The 24,933-nt window shown below is 35.0% G+C and overlaps 1 protein-coding gene across 1 annotated transcript in view; it reads right to left on the reverse strand.

Moving 5' to 3' along the window:
* The window catches only part of Dpp10 (dipeptidyl peptidase like 10), a 696,690-nt gene that overhangs the window by 340,203 nt on the left and 331,554 nt on the right, over positions 1–24,933 (reverse strand). Inside the window, exon 4 of the mRNA XM_004626368.2 lies at positions 9,765–9,859. Within this exon, the coding sequence (XP_004626425.1) occupies positions 9,765–9,859 (95 nt within the window). The remainder of the gene's footprint in view (positions 1–9,764; positions 9,860–24,933) is intronic.

A 24,933-nucleotide genomic window follows, 5' to 3' on the forward strand; every position in this document is an offset into this window, starting at 1 on the left:
ATGAACAAAACTTGAGCAGAAAGAAAATAATGAAACTAAGAAGAAAAATAACATCCTATCAAGAAACCTCAATAGTGTTTGTTGCAACTCTGATACTAAATTGCTTTGCTAACCCCTAACAAAATAGACTAAGGCACAAGTTGTTCCTAGAGACAAATAATGTATATTGATAAGAGTACCATTTCCTCAGAAATTTACAGGAGTTATAAGTCCGTGTGACTTAATAACTAAGATCCAGAATATCTGAAGCTAAAACCGACAGAACTGAATGGAAAAATAAATTCAGCAGTATTAATTGGAGACTTCAAACCTTAAACTTCAGTAATAAAGTAATGAGGCAGAATGTCAAAATGGAAATAACAGACCCAGTTGTAGGCCAAGAATATGTTGTACATGCAGAAAAAGTAGAAGAATGCATATATCTAGGAATGTGCACTTGAAATACTTTACAACATAGATGGCATATTAAGCACATGTCTCCACAAATACAGGGCATTAAATTTGTGGCTTGAAGACATAAATAGAAAATGCATTCAATTTGACAGCAACCCCTTGCAGGACAAACTTTAAGCTTTGTTGTGCTCTGTAGTGATTGTGGAACATATCCACTTTGATAAGGGGGAACTACTGTAGATACCCAAGTAAATAACCAAAAGTTACTCAATTTTGATTTTGAACAAATTTAGATTTATGGATTCTGAAATTTATTGTGATGTCATTGATTATATTAGCCACCTATTTAAATACTTATAGCACTTCAATTTGATGATTGTCATCCTAAATACAGTTTGATATATAGCCTCATTTATTTCCTAAAAATAGCTATGTACCTATTTACAATTGTACCTTTAACCCTGGTTCTCATACAGGATTTCCAACCTCAATTTCTAACCTCCCCCTTTCCACCAACAATTTGGCCGTGTAACTGCAATCTCAGGGATTATTCATTATATTGCCTTTCTAATTTTAATTGCCAACCACTGTCCCCCTCAATACTGACTTTTCCTTTGATTTGTTTTTCTGTTTTTCAATCTCCTGTTTTTTGTGAGATCAATTTTCTTGTGATCTTAGGCCAGATCATCAAACAGAGGTGTAGTGTCCTCTCCTGAAGAAGATTTTAATGTATTCTCCTAAATCAACAAGAGACATCTGTATCTCTGAATGCAAATCTGGTTATTCCGAAGATCCATCACCTCGAGGAGCATGCTCGGTGCCCTGTCTTCCATCCTAGTGTGTCCTGATTTCCTGTTCTGCTCCAGTCACAATGACATCCTTTAAAGGGATTCTGATGTTTTAGGTTTGAGGCTATTCTTCCTGCGCTTGAGTTCTTTGCTTTCCTATTCAACTTCGTTTACCACACTTTCATGAGGGAAACACTGTATTACTTCTCCAGAATAGATCAAGTCAGAGGGGGGTTTGCTGATTAGCTCAGCTGTTTAAGCGCCTGCTGGGGCAAACTCAGTCAGGTGTAGGGTACTGCAGTTTGATCCCCAGCTTCCCAAGCCTTGCCAGACCCTCTCTTAATGCAACCTGAGCCAGCCCACCCCCCCCAAAAAAAAACAAAAGTCCTTCTCTAATTGAGACTGGGCATGGTGGCACACACCTGTAATCCCAGCACTTGAGAGGCTGTAAACAGGAGGATCACTACGAGTCTAATCTTTGCAGTCAGACCCTGTACACCCTGTACAACTTGTCGTAAAAAAAAGACCAAGTCAGAGTATTGAAAATTCTAGCATAGATGTAATACTCTGTTTTTGTTCTTAAGTTCTTACTGTCACTTTTGTTTCATATCATTAATCAGAAATATATATTATCTAGTTGGTGTAAAACCCCAATAGCAGATCACAAAGTCATTGTAGGCAGACTGCTTCTACAGTTTGTATTTCACTTTTCATTCCTTAGCAGCTATCATATATATGAGATAAAAACAGGCAGTTAAAAATTATTGAGTGAGTCAATCAATTATATTCAAAACAGTATATTTTTAACCTTCAGGAGATTACTCTGCATGTCTATGTTCTATATAAATTAATTAATTTTATCACTAAGCATTTTATAAATGTTCCTTTGAAAGTCTCTATTTCATCATTGTACAGAGGAACTTTCATGAAGATACTAAACCTTAAAGAAGTTCTATTGGCAAAAGTCACATAAAATTATTAAAAACAGAATTATACATTAATCACATCTACAAATCTGGAGACAATTTTGGTTTTTCTATTTCCAAAAGCCTCAAAGCAATTTTTTTTTCAACAAACCCATGTCCATGCAATTACTAAACAACTCCTTTATATATTAAAAGCAGTGTTTCTTTAGTAGTTGATATTTTGACTCTAATCTGAATTCATTGATGTACAAATAGCAGTGAAAGATATACTGAATAGTTAGGAATTTTAAAACAAGACATATTATAGTAAAAGACACATTTCCAGGAAGTGTATTCAGAGTCAGGGGGACTTTTTGAATATTTTGAAGGGGATTTCTGACAATTGTCTTTCACTGTAATCATTTATTTAAGCATTCACCATATTTTCTAATTCTCCTTCACTGCGCAAATTTATTATTTCTGCCAAATAAAAACATTGTGTTGTGTCCTCCTTCATCTCCTTCTCAAGATCTAGCACCATGTGACTTATAGTCCATGTTTAAACTCCAGTGAAAGAGGGAGAATGCTGACCATCAGGGAAAAGTAGTCTTGTTAACATTTAATGTTTCTGAAATTGAAATTCCTTGAGTGAATGCCATAAATGTTCTGCAAGCAAACAAAGATATGAATATATTTCCATTGCATTATTTGTTTTTGTTGTTGATTTTATGGCCTCCCAGATGATTTTGAACTTATAGTGATCATCCTGTTTCCAGCTCCTGAGTGCTGGGATTACAGGCATGCACCACCACACCCAGGTCTGGCTGACTCAGTAAGCCCAGGACATCCGGAGTGGCCACGCGCATGCTCTGGTATTACAGGGCCTGCTCTTCATGCCAAGTTGGGTGTCGAACTGGGGTCCTTGCACTTGCCAGGTGGGTGCATATGCCCATAAGCTATCTTCCCAGCCCCTCCACTGTGCTATTAAGATATGAATATTCTGTAGTGTTAATAGGATTTAGAAATTTTACATCAGCAAAGCTGCACAGACTGAAAAATCCTGAAAAGCCTTAAGGGAAGAAAAGAGTATATCTATTTTCCTCACTTCAAAAATTTTCATTGTCTTGGAAATATTGTTTTCTTAAATTTCACCATATGTTTCTGTAGAATCTGAATTTTAATTGACTAATTAGAGTTTTGTTTTTCTTTTTATCAGTGATATTATAATTAATATATATATATATATACAATCCAGCTAATCAATATGCCATATTTCATTATTATTTAAATTAAGACTTTTGAAATTTACCTTCAGCAATTGTGACCTACACAATTACTGTTAACTATGACCATCTTGCCATGTGAAACATTTTTAAAACTTATTCTTCCCATTTAATTGATACTTTCAGTAGTTGTACCTGTATTTTAAAAATTTTAATCAGTTTTTCATGACGGGCAATTAACCATACATAAAATTTTTCAGAAGGAAAGCGAGAGTATCCATCAGATGCTCACGGGTATGTCACTATAACTTTGAGTTGGTCAAAATAGAACTGACTGGCCCCAATCAAAGGCTGGCCTCTGAGGAAACCAAATTGTAGACCAATTGTAATTACTGTAATTGCAATCAATTTGGCCTCTTGGCATCCTCCAGCATTTTATCTGACATGCATCTCCTTGTCTTTCAGGAGTAAATGAAAGTCTTCAAAATAAATAAGTAGTTCATGTAAAATAATTATATTGCTCATATCTAGGAGAGCATATATAATTGAACAAAGCTCTTCTTCAAGTGATTAAAGTGTAATAAAAAGACAATTTTATATCATTATTGTTTCTATTCAAATACAAATTTCAGATATATCAATTAGATAATATGGTTTCTCTCCAGCATGATTCATTTAAGAATATTCATAACAGTTACAGACAGATATAGACTACACAGGCAAGAATTTATGACAACAATTAGCATTACAGAGAATAATAATGATTACATCATCTGGGATACTTTGTCCTTAAAAGTATATGAGTTAAAATACATTTGTAGCCTCTATAATAATTTAGTGTGAAATATGATAGTTTAGTGTGGCAATTTAGTATAAATCACATAAAGTTTTCTATTTTGGTGCTATTTTCACCCAAACTAAAATCACATGCATAGTAATATATAGAACTATATGAAAAAGCCAAAATGTTTATAAATTAAACAGCAAAATAAAGAGTAGACAGGAAGAACTACACACAGAGAGACAAAAAGACAGAGAGAGGGAGAGAAAGGGGGAGAGAGAGAGACAGAGACAAAGACAGAGACAGAGAGAGAGAGACACAGAGAGACAGAGTGAAGAGAGATCTCTTTTGCAAATAGAAAAGAGACAAATATGAAGAGGTGATGGGAGGACGAGGGGATGACAAGAATTGGGATGCATCTATGCAATGCACCAGTTGTCTACAATGATGTACACATTATGCACTGCCAGCATGTACTACTAAAACTAATATTTTTTTTTCAAAGTCAGGGTGTAATCTTGCTATACATGCAAATGCATGGTGACAAAAAAGTACTTCTTCTGACATGTGAATTAAATCTCTTGCAGAGTAGATGTTCCAGAGTGAGACTTATAACTTATTAATTTCCCTTTCCAGTGACCTCACTTTTAAAATTATTCTGGAATTCATGTTTGTGTGCATGAAACTCCTGGAAAATCTGAATAACCTAAGAAGTTGTGGCAGATACAACTGTCTTTCCTGAACAGAGGAAAACAAATAAGTTCTGTTGAAAACTGCCTTTTTCCAATTAACTCTAACTGTATATACATCGTATGAATAATGTTAAGATTTCTATTGATTGCTAAGAGTACAAACTATATAGCTAAAGATAGGAACCATTTTCAAAATGGATAGTGTAGGTATTAAAGAATTTAACTGTTTTCAAGGAAAATAATAAAAGTAAGAAAAATATGAAGATTTCCAACAATAGAGAATGGGATCTACTGTGGTGAAGGGAGAGACAGGCTCAACCATTAGGTTAGTCGATTCAGTTAGTCACCACTGTGGTGTACCTGTCAGCACACTTATGCTGGCTATATTCCGTGCCATAAGCTAAAGAGGGGCAAATACTCCTGTGTCAAAAGAGTTGACAACAGCCCAAAGAATGGCTGAGCAAAATGACTCCAGTAGAAGTAAGAATTAATAGAAAATTGAAATCATTTTTTAACTCTGTATACAGAAATACAAAGCAGAGGCAGTGAAGACCAATAATTTGACTCACACATGCCAGTTTTCTTGATGGGATTTTTCATACATAAAGAAATGTTTTTCAAGTTTAGAAATCTAGAAACCATGACTTATGATGACTCTAACAATATACCCATTTGCTTCTACCCCAGAAAAATTTCGATCTAATTATCATAACTTTTCCTCTGCATCTCCGTCAAGAAATTGTTTTTTTCCATTTGACTTTGCTAACCGCTTTGATTAAGTGTACCTGACCTCTACTCAATAGACAACAACAGCAAACACTTCACCCACAGCCACAATAATCAAGACTGGCCCAGGACTGCAACATGTCTCTTGGGGACAAAATCATTTGCCCTGTTGAGCCACTGATCTAAAGAGAAAAGAAAAAAAAGTGTACACTTTCAATTTTTCATTTTCCTAGTCATCATACAGGAACATAGTCAACCAGAATTTTCCAATAACCTTTCTTCATCTTAGATATCACATGGTTACATTTGGGGACACTTTATGAAAAATTCTTTATCTATGCTGCCATGCATCTTGGGATTTTGTTTGTTCATTTTTAGGGGCACTTATTTCCTTAAGCACAAATCAAACTATCAATTCTTTTTTTTTTTCTTTTTTTTAACAGCATCCCCTATCCTCCAAGTACTACATTGAAGCCATGGTCACAAACTAAGCTAGCCTTAAAAACAAAAACAAAAACAAAAACAAAAAAAAAAAAAAAAAAAAAAAAAACTAGCCTGTCCCTGATAATAATTTCCCAGCGTGTTGATATACCATCATGCCTTTCTAATACAATGTATTTCTTTATTTCATGTTGGCAAAAGAGTTGTATATCTCAGCCTCTTATAATCACTGAAACAACCAATGAAACAACAAAATGAGAACCACAAGTACAGGATGCAAAACACTCAATGCTGTCTATAACTTACAAATCAGTGTATGTTTCCTGGATCCGGTGAAATTTACTTTTTTGTAGAAGCCACCAAATAGTTAGACCAAATCAAGGTGACTGCAACATTTTCTTTGGAATCATCCTGTTCCCATATACAAATCCATTGCCTGTGTTTTAGACTATTTTTACAAAACGTACTTAAACGCAGGTTTTTAGAGATTTGACACTACATTTTTATCCTATAATTATTGCTTTCCATACTGGTTTGTGAGCTCTTTTATGTATTGTTTCTTCTTTTTTTACTCTTGATAATATTTAAATACAGAGGGCTTGGACAAATAATTTTTTTACTTCTTTTGAATTTTTTGGACAAATATTTCTATCACTTTCTTAATTTAAAAAGGAAACCGATATAACTATTAATAGGTAACGATTTTTTTCTGTCAAGATCACCAGTGACATTTAAATTATTGGTAACGAGGAAGACTATGACTAATACTTATAAAATATTTCTACATTATGTGATTATAATTTTCATTTTTGGTAATTCTGGTTTTAAAAGATAACATTTCTTATCACTTAGGAATGATTAAGAATAGTCTGTGGGCTAAATCACTTCTAAGAGTTTTGTGCTGCTTTATTGGAAATTCACCTAGCTTCAGTCCAGAAGAATATATTTAGGCAATTATTTTATGAAAATTATTTATTTTTACTGTTGAGAATTATGTTCAATATTATTCTGACTCTGTTTTTCTAGCCATGATTGCATAGCTTAAAGTATAAAGTAATACTACTTAAAATAACATATCAAATTGTCTTATTTTTTAATAAATTGACAATCATATTTTAGTATAACGTCCTATTAAACATGAGTATTGTGTATTAATATGTTTATCATTAATGTTTCTCTCCTGACTAGTTACATTATCATTACAAATATTTTGTAAAGCTAGGATCCAATTAATTATCATTATAATTAAGATACTTGTGATTATTCAAAGAAAAATCTACAATACGAACTCTTACCTTCTAATAAAATATATTTTTCAATAAATTGGCTTAAAAATGAAAATCAAAATTTCAGCCAAATATAAGCCAACTACTTTTACTTAGCAATAGTATCATAGAGTTGAAGAAAGTTAATTTAGATCCTCTGAAATTATCTGGCATCATAATGTTGTTTTTTTATCTTGTATTTTGGGCTAAATAGTTGCAAATGTATGCAATACTCCAATTTTGCAACCTGTCCTCCTTGCACCCACTGAATCGACACTCCTAAGACTTACACAGAGTTTAATCATCAAAATTGTTATATAAATTATTTTAGAAATCCTTTAATTCATAATATTTACTAAATGTAGGACTTGGGTAATTAAGAGTCATTATTAACCTAGAGCAGAAAAAAATGGAAATTAAAAATTTAACTTTTTTCTAGGTTGGACCTTGAAACGATTTTTACAAATTAAAAACATAAGCAGAAATGGAGAAGAGCACATCTTGCCATCTGGAGAAAACTACATTGACCTGAGATGGGCATATGGGTATCAACAAAGCCACTGGGCAAATGGAATAAAAAGCAAAAAGGTTTTTAGATAGAACATGCACGTAAAAAAACAGTCGTTAAATCTATGTTAAGAACAAACATATATACTTAAGGATTAGATCAAAACTCTCATGAACCTGTGTTAGGGAGGTTATAAGTATTGATCAATGACACAAAAGAATATTAATATACTATCTGTAGCTAACCTAAATTGCCCACTGGAGCTCTACAACCTCTAGTAAAAATATTACCATGGCATAAATGAAACTAAAACAGAAAAACATATAATTTTTTTCCTGACATATATTATGGAAAATCAATTCACTTTGATTTAAATCACTCATCACTAGCATACCCTCTCATCATTAGCAATCCATGCTTTCTCCCATCTATCTTATCTTCTTAGTAAGCTTTCTTTTCCATGAAGGATAATGTCAGTCCGTGATTCCTTAATCTACTGCCATGGGGACTGTGCAACGAACAAACATTGGTTAGTACTCTATAGTTTTTTGTGTTGTATACTTTTTGCTCAAAAAGTTTTTAACATATCCATATCTGTAAAAAGTGATTATAATAACTTGTATATTCTTAATATCTACCAGGTACTACGAAGTATTGTATGTATAGTACTTGTTCATTGAATACATGTCAGTTCACTGATTTATTTCAAAATAAAAAATGTCATTAGTTTCTGCTACTTAATAACCAAACTATTAATGTACATCAGCTGGATGATTAAATTTAGCATAACACATACATATAAACAGAATCCTGTCATGATATCAATGACCATCTTTCTTTATATATAAAACTACCAGAAGAGAAAGTTCATAGTCCAGCTCTCACACTGTGTATCTATAATATATCTAGGGACAGTCAGATAGCTGAGCAGACTAAAGTGCCTGCTTAGGCAGGTGCAAGAACTAGGGTTCAATTCCAGGTGTGCCAGGCCAGCCCTGCCCCCAGGGCACACTGAGACAGCAAATGAAACTGTTCTTTGTGGCGTGGACCAGCGCATGGGATGCTGAAAACAAGAGGATCACTACGAGTCCGATCTACATATTGAGACCCTTTAGACCCTGTATTAAATACATAAAAAAGAAATGTACAATATATCTAAAGATTTAATATATACACACACTGGACAAGTGTGTATAAACTTTAAAAATAGCCAAATACATTTTATATTTTGTTTTGTGGATGTCTACTGAGACCTTGCTCTAAGTTTACCGTTAGCACACAAACTTGTCTAGTAGACACCATAGTGAACCCTCAATACATAACATATATTGTTAGGTGTTACTCTTGATAATGTTTGGAAATTACATTTTGCAATATTTATAACTGTCTTACTGAAGAGATATTGATAGGAACTTTTCTCAACCTTAAGGGGAGCAGATTTATCATAAATTATCAAGCTATGAGGCCTTTATAAGACCAATATAAATAAACAAAATGCATGCAGTCATTTGGCCATTATGGAGTATACAGTTTATGATTCAGCAACATGAAAGTGATCTTCACAGAGTCTGAGATACTGAAAACAAGCCATACTGCAATCATTGTAAGCCAATTGTATTAAGTCTTCTTTCTGCATGATCTGGAGAGCCACGATGAGAATGCGAAGACAAAAAGGATGAGGAGAAAAGGAAAGGAAACATAAGTTACTAAGCATTTATTTTTTAATCTTGGTTTTTGTAAGACATAAAAGAGTTAAGGAAAATACTCATTCCCAATGCATGTTATTAACTTAGGAATATCATGCAGTTATTATTTCTGGAATATTTGTTCACTTAGTAAAAATGGCTTATGGGGAAAAGACAGCCCAGGCGGCTCCAAGGGTATTTTCTATCAATAGATGACCTGAGTCTAATGATATTAGCTCTAACGATCCACCTGAAATGTTTGCAAGTGCTAGAACTGGAGAACAGAGAGTTAAGTACACCGAAAGAGCATTTTAAATATTATTAAAATGGCAGAGCAAATAATTACTCATTACTTACAAAAGTTGTGTTTTCCAATAATAATGTGGTAGCGTTTGTTTCTGTATTCAGTTTAATGACATGTCCATTCTCACTTTTATACACCACATCTGTATCTGCAAAGAACAAAGACATTAACAATTGACTAACACACCGAGTAGGCAATAAAATAACTTTAGGGGAGAAAATGTGCATTATAAGCAGCCACTTTGGAGCAATTGTTGTTAGCCTTCAGTAACCCGAGCAGATTTCTATACTTGGCACACATTAATTCTCTTGAAAGATCAGGAAGCCTGCCTAACACATGGGCTATTGTGCAGTGAAAACAGGGTTAGTGAGAGGACTGCTCAGCTCATGTTTGGACAAGTGAAAATTAATTAAAGGATGGGCAACCTGCAGCCTATTCTGATACTTTGAGAGAGACAATGTGAAGAGCGTACAGTTTCCAAAATGAGATGATACTGATCAACAATCTAGGTTTTTTTAGTTTATGAGGTCTGCACATAATTCTAAACATTCTCACACTGATCTACCCTCTGGCAGCCAAGCTCAGTCAGGTTCTAGCCATTCTCTTCCTGTCTGCCGTATGGAATTTGTTTCTTTGGCATTTATCTGTTTTGTGTAATCAAAAGTCGAAAGCATGGAGGTTGCCACATCATCAAATCTACTTTTCAACTTCTGAGTCAAATTTACCCACATTTTTAATTAAATGATCTTGAAAACATTTTATAGCTAAAATAATAACATGAGGGAAAAGTAAGATGATAGTAAGATACTGAAGATATGTGTGTGTAAAGTTTTTAATCTCCTTTAATATTTGAATGATAATTGCATTTTTAGTTTTTACCAATTCCATTATTCTACATGCTCAACCCCTGAACATTCTTGGAAGTAAGTTAGGGTTAACTGGGATTATTTCCATTATTCATAGAGAAAAAGTTTGAATAAATTAGTCTTAAAATTTGAATGTCTTGCTGGGTATGGGGGCCCACACTTGGAATGCCAGCACTGCGGAGGATCACTAGGAGCTCAAGAACACTCAAGGATGCAAAGTGAGATCGAGGCCAGCCATAACTACACAGTGAAACCATATCTCATAAAGACAAAAAAAAAAAAAAGCCTGAATGTCTTCACTGATTACTGAGAAACAACCACTATGTGGCAGAAAGACCTGACATTTTGGGGAAAACATAATTTTTCTGATCCCTTCTCTTGTTATTACAAATTTGAAAAAAAAATCTTAACTAATAAGCCCTCAGACAAAGGCCTGCTCTCTAGCATTTATAAAAAAACCATAAAAACCATTAGGGCCCCAAAATTTAAAGACCCAATCCAGAAATGGGCATCCAAGAGGAACACACACTTCTCAGAGGACAAAATTATAGAAGCGAATACATATATGAAAAAATGCTCCCCATCACTAACTATCCATGAAATGCAAATTAAAACAACCCTGAGATACCATCTCACCCCAGAAAGAAAGGCTATCATAAAGAAATCAGCCAACAACAAGTGTTGGAGAGGCTGTGGGGAAAAAGAACCCTTCACCATTGCTGGTGGGAGGGTAGACTGGTGCAACCATTATGGAAATCAGTGTGGCGATTCCTTAAAAAAAACTAGGACTGGAAATCCCATTCAAGCCAGCTATCCCCGTACAGGGAATTTTCCCAGAGGAACTGAAAACATCATATCACTGTACATCACTGTGCACCTATGTTTATAGCAGCTCAATTATGTAAATAGTAATTCCTAACTCAAATAGGATGAGAAGTGATCAATACTAGTAAAATGAGTTTTCTTCAGTGTTTATTTGAAAAACTAATTATGATCCCATGTTAAAATCAAAGATATTAGTGTAAATCAATAGTTTTCTTCACCTAGACATACGTTGGGTTTCTTAACTGAGGAATAGGAAAAGACGAATGACATTTTAGAAAAGGAGGAAAAAAGATCACAGAGGGACTTTTCCAATTCCTTTCTAAAGCTGACTACATGGATTGAAAGATGGCTTACTGTGACTTTTTAAATAATCATGCTATCATCTTCTGAATGTCTATTATATGTTATGAATAAATTTTCTTTCTCTAACTTCATGCCCTCTCTTTACTATTAATGCAGAACACATTAGAGGCTCATATAAGTAGTAAAGATTTTAGTGAATATTCCCTTTCTCTCTTCCTTTTCCTTCCTATCCCCATATTTATGAACCATACTGCAGATAAATTGTGTTGCTTAGTTCTGTGCATGCGTTGCTCTGTTGTCTCTCTACTGTCAGTTAGCACCTGCTCCAATAGGAATGTAACCTCAACTTAAATTGTAAGCCGCAACTGTTGCCTATTATTTTCCCTGACATAACTACTTAGCACTATTTCTTGATCTTGAACATATCCCTGAAAACAGCAAGAAGATTCAAGAAGTAGTCTGTAAGAATATGGTCTAATATTCGATCCATAAATTAGGATAACATGGTTTTCTCTTCCTTCCATTTAGGAATAGAGATACCTACAGCTCTCTACATTTTAATGAGTGGTTCTCCACCCAGAAGCAACTACACACAGAATGCTATAAAAGGGGTGATTTCCGTGGCTGTAGACAAAATAACTGAGGTTTCGTATGAATGGTGATCCTTGGCCAGTGGAAGAGAGGAAGTAGGTTGTGGTCTCATAGTGTCTTCGAATAAGAGAAAACACTAAGCAAGTAATAAATTGCTATGAGAAGTGGGAAAGAGCAATTCATTATTTCACTTAGAAAAAGTAGGATGACATAGAAGGAAATTAAGAACCCAAAGAATACGCTTAAATATTAATCTTAAAAAATCCTTATTATTGGATAATTGTTAGGATTTGAAGAAAAATACACAGACTTGAAATTGTATGAATATTTTTATACCTCCAGTCATGAAAATCTTGCTATTGGATTCAATTTGCTGTACAGCACAGATTTTTTTTTAATTCTAGTGTAATTCTTTAACTTACTATTTAATAAAGATTCATGAATTATTTCAGAAGCCTTTAATGATTGTCTTCATTCAATTTTTATCAATTCTTTATAAACTAGACTTCTCTATCTCATATTTATTCAACCTAAATAATCATTTATAATTACATGTGGTATTTCCTAGATTTTGAACTCATTTCATGATTAATAAAATACATTCTGGAGCTACATTTTAAGCCGTCTACCTTGTATTTTATTTAATATTAGGATGGAATATCAGTGAATCAGATCAATGAATAAAGTGCATTAACACAGGAAGATTACAGTAGCTTACTTGAAACTGTCTTAACAGACAGCATTAGGCAAGTCCTTTCTGTACTTTAATTAAATAATGATTCCTGCTTTCTAGCTCATTTAAAGTTAAGAGGCAATTATCCTGAGCATATTCTCAACTCAGTCAGTTTTATTAAAGAAAAGTTTTGACAGGATCTATTCTGAAATCCATGCATGTGTCTTTAGTGAACAGAACCCCCAAATAGTCATTACTCTTATTTTACTTTTGCCATAATTTGAATTTTTTAAAAAATTTTAGCATATATCCTAGTTTCAGATTAATTTGGCAAATGCACTCATGCAATCATATGTTACACCAATTTCACACAAAGTCCGCAGTGGGGCTCTTCATACTGTAATTTAATTCTCAGTGAGTACCGATATTAAGAAGGGAGACACCTTTGCATCCACCCTCACCCTTAGGACCAAGTACTAAGGCAGTCAAAAGGCATATGATTCACTCTTTGTTCTTGGAAGTTCTGGTGCATGAAGTTAAGACTTAAACTAGAAAAAAAAATTCACATATACATTTTAGAACTCTCTGAAAATTAATTTTTCCAAATAACAAGCTCTAAAAACTAACATTCAAAGTAACCAAACTGTAATATCATGAAGTTTACCACACCACGCATACATTACCTGCTACTCAAATTCAAAGTCACAATCCTCCAATTTTGTACCCTAAAATCCTCCTTTTGGACACTAAAACTTTATACTATTATGTTAAGACTACATAGAAATGATTGGCTAGAAGCGTTATGTTAAGATTGAATCTTCTCCAGATCTGTCTTCATGGTACAGCCTCACAGCATACTCTGGAGAAACACAAGCACATCCTGTCACCCAAATTAACTTTTTTTTTCCTTTATCTTCTTGAGTTATCTTTCTATTTCTGCACTTAGATATTTTATAAATTAAAAATAGTATTGTATATATTGGCCAGTGAAGCTGAAGTCATTTTTTCCTCTTTTTGTTTTTGTATTTGAATTTTGATTGGGCAATGAGGAACCTGTATCCTATATTTTGTTAGAGGAAACCATCCCATAGCCTCCCTTATATGAGCCAGTTGTAAAAACAAGCAAATTAATTTAAGCTATCTCAAGGATGACAATTAATAACACCAGAGAAATTAGCCCCAAATCTGGATGAAGGTGAATTGAATTTTAAGTATGTCACAAAATGTAATCAGGATTGTCATACTGCAAGATGTATATGATTTTGATTTCAAAATTTCTGTGTAATAATATGTAGTTTTATCTTTCAACCTTCTATAGATATTTAAATATTAGAATCTATATGATTGTTAGAAAGTAGCAGTTCTGCTTTTTGTCCAAGGTGTTTGATATTCAGATAGAAATACTAAGCTTACTGCCTCAATTGCAGGGGAATGTCATTAAGCTTCTCTTCTGAATGTTTAACACTTGTGAGGTTGGGAGCCCCAATATTACAGATATGGATGGCTAAGAGGCTCTAGCCTTTAGCTCTCTGAGGTCAATGAGGGTTCAGAAGATAAAGAAACTCAACTGTGACATCCTATAACACAGGTGAGTCCCTGATTTTCTGATCAAGTAGATTAAGGGACTGCAGAGGAAACTGATTCAATGATGCATAGTGTGCCTAAGGAGAGTAACCTGGACATAAAAAAAATAGCTCAAGCTTTTACATAAAGCAACTTGGACAAGCAATGACTGTGACTCATCCAGATGACTGACACAAATAGAGGATCTAAGAGGTGTTGTACTATATTGCAAGGTAAATCCTGAGGAGAATTGACCGACCTTGTTAGATAGCAAAGAGTTAACTTTGCAATTGTGCAGGACTTGCTTTAGGTTGGTCTTAGCCATCCAATAGAAAAGTATAACCACAATATGTGAAAATGCCATAATAATATGCTAGCTATGAAAGGTTCAAATCACTATCAACTTCTGACAATTGCCATCTGTACTGTTAACTCACTACTATTACCGCCTGTGGGACTTTATAGGGTTAAATTGCTGTATACAGGTTCCAAAATCCTTAGACTGGCAACAAGAATGATACAAGTGTTCTTCTAAAGTGTTCTCCAACTGCAATGGAACACCCATCATTCACACAAAACAAAAGAGGGAGATATGCTGGGAGCTGCTCAAGCTGAAAATTGGTCAAATGTGTGAGAACAAGACACAGTGTCAAAGCAGTCAGACTACCTCTGTTGTGAGAAAAGCATAGTGGTTAATGTCAGCTCTTAGTCACTAAGCCTTCTTCTTCTGCTTCTGCTTCTTCTTTTATTTTATTTATTTATTTATTTATTTATTTTTGCGAAACTGGGGATTGAACTCAGGCCTTTGCACTTGCCAAGGAAGCGCTTATTCTACTGAACCATCTCCCTGGCCCCTCACTAAGCATTCGTGTGTCACATGATATTAACTTTGGAAAGGTAAAAATGAGTGTCCCTGCTATTGTTCTGGGTTGGAGGCATCACCTGACAAGACAACTCTTCTCTTATCTATCTTTTCCTCATTCCTGCTTCCATTTCTTCCTGAGGTACACCAAGTGACCAACAGAATCCTACACATGTTCATATTGAAGGTACATATTTCCAAATCCAGTGTTATTATGTATTTGTATGTATGGGCTGTCTTATACTGTATCATTGGGGCTGCTCCTGCTGTCTTTGAACCTTAATTGCATAGAATATTTTGTCTGTTCCCTTCACTCTACTCTTTTCATGCCTTTAGATGTTAAGTGTTTCTTGTAAAGAACATGTAGTTAGGTCTAAATTTATTATTTGTCTTCTGTTATTTCACTCTATATTATTTAATTGGATAATTTAATCCACCTATATTAAAGGTAATCATCAATAGATCAAAACTTTCTAAAGCCATTTGAAACATTTTTCCACTTTATTAAAGGACCATTTCTTTCTTTTTCTATATTTCATAGTCTTCCTCTGTGGCCAGCCTTTTATTGTAGCAGTGTGATTAGATTCCTAGTTTGTTCTTTTCTGTTTATCTTTTATACATTATTTTTATATTGAGGCTACTAAGAGGTGTCCAAAATAGCTTCTTACTATGACAAGACATTTTTCAAGTGGTTGCTTAATGAAACGCACTAAAAGAAAGAGAAAATTTCTGAAAATATATATCTGAGAAAATGCCTTTCCACCTCACATTGCATTCTTGATTTGAAATTTTACATCTTGCCTAGATCTTACATATTAATGCCATTGTTATTATTAAATGTTCTTTTTCTTCTTTACACTAAACAAATGAGTGGCTCATGTACTATACTAACAATAGTAGAGCATTTTTAGTTATATGAGCATTGCTACTAATGACCATTATATTTTCCCTCATATATTTATACTCTGTAATGTCACTTCGCTTCGCTTCAAAGAACTCCCTTTAGCATTTCTTGGAACACAGTTTAGGAAGTGATATATTCCTTTAACTTTTGTTTGTCTGGAAAATTTTTTTAATCATACCTGCATTTTTAAAGAACAAAGACAATGTATTCTTGCAGGTTTTATTGAAGCATCTTTTTCCTTCAGTATTGTATAATCTCATTTCAATTTTTTCTGCCCTGAAAGATTTCTACTGAGAAATACACTGTCAGGCAAATCACGTAGTCCTTATATGATATTTGTTTTTTCCTTCTGTAGCCTTGAACATGTTCTCTTTATTTTTGAACCTTGAAATATTTTGAATAAGAGTGACAGGGTAGACTCCACTGAATTAAATTTGACCACTGACCTTTGACCTTCCTGTTTCTGTTTGTCCGTATCCTTTCTTGTGTTTGGGAAATTTTATTATCTTTGAGTAAGATTTCTACCACTTTGGCATTCTCAAGGACTGAACCCAAATTACTAAATATTGCTCTTTTAATACACTTCCAAAGTTCATATATGCACCCTTCATCATTCTTCTTTCTGTTCTCTTTCTTCTCCTACTGTGTAATTTCAAGTCTTCCAAGTCACTGTTTTGTTTCTATTTGATCTATGTTGATACTGATAAGGTCAGTGAGATTTTTCATATTCTGGCTATATTTTTCAACTCAAGAATATATTTCATTTATTTTATCTGTCTCTGTTAACTTTCTCTGATACTTTATTGGGAAGTTTCTTTGTGTTTTCATCAAACTCATTTAATTTCCTTAAAAGAAAAGTTTTAAATTTTCTTTGTGTCAGTTCTACCACATTAATTACTCTCTGGTCAGTTTATGGCACATTATTATCAGCATAAATTGAGATCATGCTTTCCTGCAATCTCTTAAGGCTTGTTGGAGTACAGCATTATCAACATTTTCTGAGCCTTGAAGTATTAGGTATTTATACCAGATTTCTAATCCTATTTTATTTTTGCTTCTTTCCTAATGAAACAGGTTATATATTTTCTTTGAGCTGTACACATGTCCACCATTTCAATACTAGAAGGCACCTTTGTCCAGATTTCCCAGGAACCTTTTGTTAGTACATTGCCACTACTTCAATATTACAGGACAACTGAAGATCATGTTACTTCCAAATACACTGTTGCTGAATTATTCAGAATAAAACAGTAAACAAGATTTTCTCACAAGGCTCTTCCTAGGGCCTGGCTATGCTGAGATACCTCACTCTGGGCAGAATTATAATGAGTGGACTTGCTCTAGCTGTCTTTGTTTCATGTGTGATTTGCAATTTCTTGTGTCTCACTCAGTCCATAGTCTGCTATAACCTCAATAACACCAGGACTCTGACAAGGGATATGATGCCAGTTTACATTTCAGCCCAGAGAACGGATATTGCTTGTTTTATTTATCCAGATTTATAGTAAAAATCAAATTAAAAGTCCCATTTGAAAAGTTTTCAGTTACACCAAAAGAAAGACTAGCAAAGTTGGAATAGGAAAGCTTGGTTGTTCAAAACATTACATTAAATGAAGCCAATAAGAAGTATTCCTTGAATCCGTAGGACATCTCCTACTTTCATAACCTTAAAGTTGTAAAAGTGGAAGATTTGGCTTTGAGATGGAAGCCTAGAAAACTGTGCTTAGAAGGACCTCAGGAGGAATTTGTTCCCCAGGATTTACTTTACAGTGCTTGACTATCCAAATATTTCATGGCTTCTGCTGTTTTGATTCAAAAGGGCTTGCCTCCTGTTGGAGTAAGCAACAGGGTGCAAGAATTGTAGGGTCAGAAGACTTCTACCTAATTTCAGAAGAAAATCCGTGAGAACAAGCAATATGTCCTGAGAGGGCAGTAAACAAAGCTGTGAGAGTGAAGCTGAAAGTTGAGTAAAGAAACCATGAGGTTGTAAATGTTAGGAATATGTGGTGTCTAAAGAAGCCAGCCCAAAAGAGGCTAAAGGCTATAATTGCATCAATCCCTTACATTGAGGGCCAGTGAAGCTGTTCAGAGTTCACAGCTTGTAGCTACACCTTGCTCTGGAAGTTGGACATGAAATTATGGGATTTAATGTCTACCCTGCCGGGTTTTGGTCTCACTGTGTTTTCACTGATTTTTATCTCATCTGTCCCTTTAGGCTTGGAAATGTTTGCTGTGTGCCCTTGTAAGTCAGCAATGTTTAACTTCTGATATTACAGCTGCTCACAGACAAGAATTTTGTGACGTCTCAGTGGACATAGATGTTTCTACAATGTTGACATTCTTAAAATTTTGGCAACACTTAGAGATGGATGAAATGCATTTGGATAAGAGGCACACATGAGCCTTTTGTGGATGGGGACAAAAGCTTTAGATTTTAAATGTCCTCTGACCTCATTTGTTTAAAAAGCAGCTGACTGCATTATGTGGCATTATAGCTCAGTTGCTTTTCGAGGTGGATCCTCCTCAGAAAATGTGCAATAATATATGTGTGGCCTGCAAGGATCTATTTTCCTTCTTTGCTCCTCCCTGGATTTCCTTCCTTTCCAACCCCTCTCTATTTTCAGGCTGGCATGAGAGAGTTAGCCTTCCTTCCATGCCTCTGTGCCATGCTGTTTCTTTTTTGGAGCCAAGAGAACATAGTTTGAAATGTGAGCCAGAACAAATCTCTGCCCCTTAAAATTGAGTCAAGTATTGTATCTTGGCAGTGAGGAAAGTATCCAAGACACAACTCTTTAGCCACTTAGAGCAATGCTGAACTGAGTCAGGTCTGAGGCTCACAGCTGTAGGAACATGTACAGCCTCAGGAGTGCACGGAGTACTCACAGTAAGGAGCAACGTAAGATGGAAGTCGAGTCTGGGCTCTGGCTCAGTTCTCTGTCTCATTCCTGCAAAGTTCTAAAGCCCAGCCTGTTAAAACTAGCCCAGTGATGGACATCTGTAGAAGATGGGAAATATGTATGTTACAGGTAGTCTCTTAGGCTAGGGTGCACCTGAGTCTCACAGCTGAACCAAACAGCACACTTTAGGAGGAAAGGCAGGCATGCTGTGGGCCCACTCCCAACCTGGACATAATGTAGGCCCAAACCATACTGTGCTGCGTTGATGAATAAATTTCCCCTGATGTCCTTTCCCCTGAGGTCTAGATCAGGTATGTGCAAGCTGTGGCCTTTTTGCCTTCTTTTTTAAAAATATTGTTATGAGCTAAGATTCATTCCCTCCCCTCCAGGGAGTGGATCTTGCTCTGTGTATTGTTGTCTAAAGTTGGAAATAGAAGTTAGACCTAATTCAGGTACAATGGCGTATTACATGGGCTTTGATTGGTAATGAAAGATTGTAGTGCTTTATGTGGCACTATGTTGGCCTTGGTCCTGCGAATTGAGTCTAACACATGGTATTAATTTTCTCTTCCTACCTCAAGTTAGGGCACCTTTCTCCAATGTGGCTGCTTGTAGGTGGGGCAAGATGATATAGGCAATTTCCCTTCAGCGTATAGTTCTGTTTTGTTATATAATACCAGAGAGGCTAGGGTGATTTCCCACATGACTTCCTTGGTTCCTGTGGAGGAAGTTGGATGCTGGAACATGTCTTCCACTTATATTTCCGTAAGGATGCAGTCATGTAGTGTCTTATTGAGACGCTATATTGGCTCCATTGTCTAAAGCCTATTTCATATTCTTCTGAGTACTACAATCATGTAGACCCACTCATCTTACTGGACTTATTGCATTTACTGATCAGCTGTTTGCAAGAATGTGATTTTCTGTATTTTGGGAATATTTTTACCAGGAGAATGAAGCTAAAAATAACTTTTTCTCTTCTTTTAGGAATCTGTGAGAATCCATTTAAGTAAGTCCTGGGGCACAGGGAGGTACCTTGGCCGTCTAAGCAGCTGCCAGGCAAGTGCAAGGGAACAGGTTCGATCCCAGGTATTGCAAGGCATGCCAGACATGAAACTGGGTGTGGTGGCACACGCCTGCAATCCCAGCGCTGGGGGAGCTGACAGGAGCATCACTACAAGTCTGAGCTGCGCAGTGAGGACCTGTACCGAATAAATAAATTAATAAATGAACATTTAAAAAAAAGAAGTCTACTCTGTTTTCTGGGTAAGTCCTGATTTTTCAGAATAATAGGTAGCTCTTCCAAATGTCTATTTACTATGTGAGAACTTTTCCTAACCTTCCCCTACCTGAATACATCTACATTAAACTCTCATACTGTTAGTTTTGCCAAATCCTAATCAATACCACTTAATGAAATATGTGTCAAATTAGATCATAAAAATCTCATAAACATATTCCTTTGGCTCTTCCCTTCCTCTATTCTGTTCAATTTCTGTTGTGATAGTGATCTTTTTAAATGAATGAAATCAGTTACTGCACTCAGACTTCATCATTTTCTTTTCTTATTATTTTACTATTATAATTATTTATTTATTTATTTATTTACAGAATTGGGGATGGAACTCAGGCCCTTGCACTTGCCATGGAAGTGCTTATTCCACTGAGCTATCTCCCTGGCCTCTAAATATCTTTCTTCTCTTCCTTCTTTCCTTTTTTTCCTTCCTTCCTTTCTTTCTTTCTTTCTTTCTTTCTTTCTTTCTTTCTTTCTTCTTTCCTTTTTTTCCTTTCTTTCTTTCTTTCTTTCTTTCTTTCTTTCTTTCTTTCTTTCTTTCTTTTTTGTGTTACTCAGGATTGAACTCACATCATTTTCAATAGCTTATTTTGGTGATATTTTAGAGGTTCCTGGTTTTGTAAGTTAAGGATACAGCTACCTATATTTATTTATATGTTGCCTATTTTAACATCACAAAGGCAAAACTGAGTAGTTAAAACAAAATGCATAGGGCCTGAAAAACTTGAAATATTAAATATCTTACCCATTAAAGAAAAAGCATATGGCCTCTGTGTAAGGTTAATAATTGTTTGCCTGACTCCTTAAGTTCTTTTTTTTTAAATGTATTTTCATTAGTGGTAATTTAAACACTGATCACTGAAAGGCAGTTCCTTGTAATTTTCAGAGTATAAATGCATCCTAAATCTTCTTCTCTTTCCATCCAGAATGGATGCAAAATATATTTGCCTAAAATAAGCCTGAAAAATAGGATAAAATTAGGTATACACACTATTCATTTTCCTAAAAAGTAGCCAGAATCAAGGTCATTTTCATTTAAAAGTCATGATAATCCTTAGTAACTATCATTGTTCATATGCGTGTGTCAGTCCTGTGAATAGCACTTCCCATGATGAAGAGCTCTTCCCATGGTACACAGTGGAGCAGTCGATAGCCTCTCAACTAATGATGTTATTCTGATTTGTAGCTAAAATGTGAATTGCAGCAATTTTCACATGATCATTTCATTCTTTAGATTATCTGCAGAAAAGATCACATAAGAGGAAAATAAACTCCTGCCTAGAATTTCAAGTATTTCTTCCTACCAGAGGGTTTTGTTGTTGTTGTTGTTTTTTTTTTTTTTTCACCATAATAGCATAAGCACGGGTTTAACTAGTTCTTACCTTTTCAGTTAGAGGCTTTACGAAAAGGTTTCTTGACTTAAAATTCATATACTTAAATGCATACACTTCTGCCTGAGTGAGTGCCTTGTCTACTGAAATTATTATAGGCAAAATTATTGTAGATAACTGAATTAGGGAGAAATTATTCAGCAGACTGAGAAGGATTTGCAGTGCAGAAGATGAAGATCAAAATCATGGCTGGAGGCGCATCTGAAGAGGCTGGAACTCAAGATACAGATGGGCTAATCAGGCCTGTAGGTCTCCGTAGAGATAAACAGCATTGTGAGATTATGCTGTAGTTAGCTCCACCTGGTCCAGGGGCACCAGCTAGGGCATCAGACACATTAGCCTGAACACCTGACCAGAATATCTGGACTCAAACTCCCTCTCCTTTGCAGGAATGCTTTTGTTCCTTCTATTGCAGAAGTTGTGGTAACCTAAAGTTAATAATGCTAGCCACTAAGCCTTGCTCTGTGACTCACTTCCCTATTGAATCTCTATTAGCTACATGACTATCCTTGTAATCTTACTGGTGGATGATAGTTTCCCCAAGTTGTATGGACCTTACAATTTTCTTATATAAAATATTCTTGGAGAAAGAGCCTTTATGGCTGGACTAAGCACCTGCTTAAGCAAGCACAGGGACTGAGATTTGATTCGCAGCACCACATGTTATATCATGACCTGGCATGATGGCACATGACTGTAATCCCAGAATTGGGGAGGCTGAAAATAAGAGGATCAGGGCCAGTAAGATAGCTCAGCAGACGAAGTACTTGCTTAGGCAAGCACAGGGACCAGATTCAATCCATGGCAATGCATGCTGTGGCAGCCCCATTCCCAGGTACACTGAGCTGGTGATGGATGGAGTCTGGGTGTGGTGGCGCACATCTGTAATCCCAGCACTAGGAGGGAAGAAAACAGGAGAAGCACTACAAGTTCAAGCTATATATAGTGAGACACTGAACAAAAAAGAAAGAAAAAAAAGAAAGAAAGAAAGAAGAAAGAAAGAAAGAAGAAAGAAAGAAAGAAAGAAAGAAAGAAAGAAAGAAAGAAAGAGAAAAAGAAGAAAGAAAAAGAGTATCACTGTGGGTCCAACCTACATAGTGAGACCTTGTACAAAATACATGAAAAAAGAGGCTTTTATGGAGCATGCTTTTAGAACAGGATCCCTCTTCCCACTCTCAGAAATTATCTCTCAAGATGCTCTTCTTATTCTTTACCTCCTTTGTTTTAGAATTTTTTCTTCAGTTTTTCCTTTTTTCTTTGCTACTCAAACTGAATTTGGAAGAGCTGACATCTAATTGGTTGGGAGCTATTATTCCCTGTCATAAAATCAGCATGCACAAACAGGGGTGATGTAAGAAGAGTCATGCTTTCTTTTCACTGAACATCTCCTACCTATGTGGGTGGTATTTCCTTGACCCTAAAGTAGAAGTCAGTACTGCAGTGACATGCAAGAAAGAGAACTTACTCAAAGCACTATCTAAACTGGAAAATACATACAGAGAAAGAAAAGAGAGAAGCTAGGCAAACAGATAAGACAGTTCTCATCCCTATTTCATTTTTGACCTGAGAAGTTCAATTCTTTTAAAGCTGATCTCACTTTGCAAATGGACATTGAGAAAATGATTAGATCACTGGCTATTCTACACATGGAGCGAATTTTCATGTTTGGGGGCTCCCCCAGAGCGTATTGCAGGATTATCTCACCCTGACCATAATGCCTTGTGATGATTTGTCTGTTGCTACAATAAGCTATCTGTCTCTGAACCAAAGGCCTTCTAGTTTATCCAAGAATTCACTGCGGTAGTCTACCTTGCTAATTTACAAGTATTTATGAAATCTCAAGAATTTCACTCTAAAGAGATCATTCCACAATTTTATATATCTCTTGATTTCTCACATTTAATTCCTATACCAATAAAAATGGCTTCAATTTTCATAGTAATATTTCATTAACTTCATCATAATTCAGATGATCCTTTATCAAACTTGTGCATTAGAAACTCAAAATGAATTTTATGTATCGAATTGTAATTTGATCCTGCAACACTGTTATTCAGACTTCTGAATTCTACTCCTAAAATATCTGTCTTTACTGCAATCACTATTCATTATTTTTCAAAGACATTCTTTTCCATAAACTCTAGTTAATTTCCATTGACAATTGACATTGTCCTACTAAGAAAAATGCTTATTCTCCATTCTTCTGGTAAATCTAGATCCTTCATACCGAGGTGAAGCGTATTCCCACTTGTCCCAGAATGAATCCATGAAGGCAAGGCCTTTGTCCATGCCATGCCGATTCCATCTGAAGAAGGCTTTTTGACCATATGCAAATTATTTTTGATTATGTTTAATATCAGCACACTCCAGATAACAAAAGACTAATGAAACCACAAGAAGCCAAAGACAGTAATGTTTTGCTTCTTTTCTGATTCTTAAGTAGTATATTTTCATTATTGAAATTTCATACTCTGTAAATGTATCAAGAAAGATAATAACTGAAATGTTTTATTGGTTCTCTTACAAAGCACAGATAATGGCAAGTCATACCAAGTATGCATTGTATTTTATTATCTTAAAATTAGAGATTGTGCATTTTAGTCTGTCATTAAAAACGCTCCTTTGATTATTTCTGTCCCTAATATTTAAAACACAAATGGACATTTTTTAAGGAAAAATAAACTCAAACATGATAACTGGAAATGTAGAGGAGGAACATGACAATATTTAAAAGGCCAGAAGAAGGATATGCAAATGTTATAGGAGCGGCATAATTATGAAGTGAAACAGTGGATGATGCTGTCGACTCATAAATTCATGTAGCTAGAAGTTATAACCTTTCAAATATATAAAGGCATGCATTTATCAATTTCTCCATAATTCAATTAAATATCTAGATAGAAGAACTGATCATTATACTCCAGCAAATATAAGATTGAATTGTAAAGTGAACCTTTCTTCTTAAAAAATATTTTACTATTTTATTTTTTATTAATATGTATTTGAAGTACATAATGGTTACATGGGTCATGAGGAATTTATACATGTTCATA

The sequence above is a fragment of the Octodon degus genome, unplaced genomic scaffold, assembly GCF_000260255.1.
Source record: "Octodon degus isolate 3935 unplaced genomic scaffold, OctDeg1.0 scaffold00014, whole genome shotgun sequence".
Taxonomy (NCBI): Eukaryota; Metazoa; Chordata; class Mammalia; order Rodentia; family Octodontidae; genus Octodon; species Octodon degus.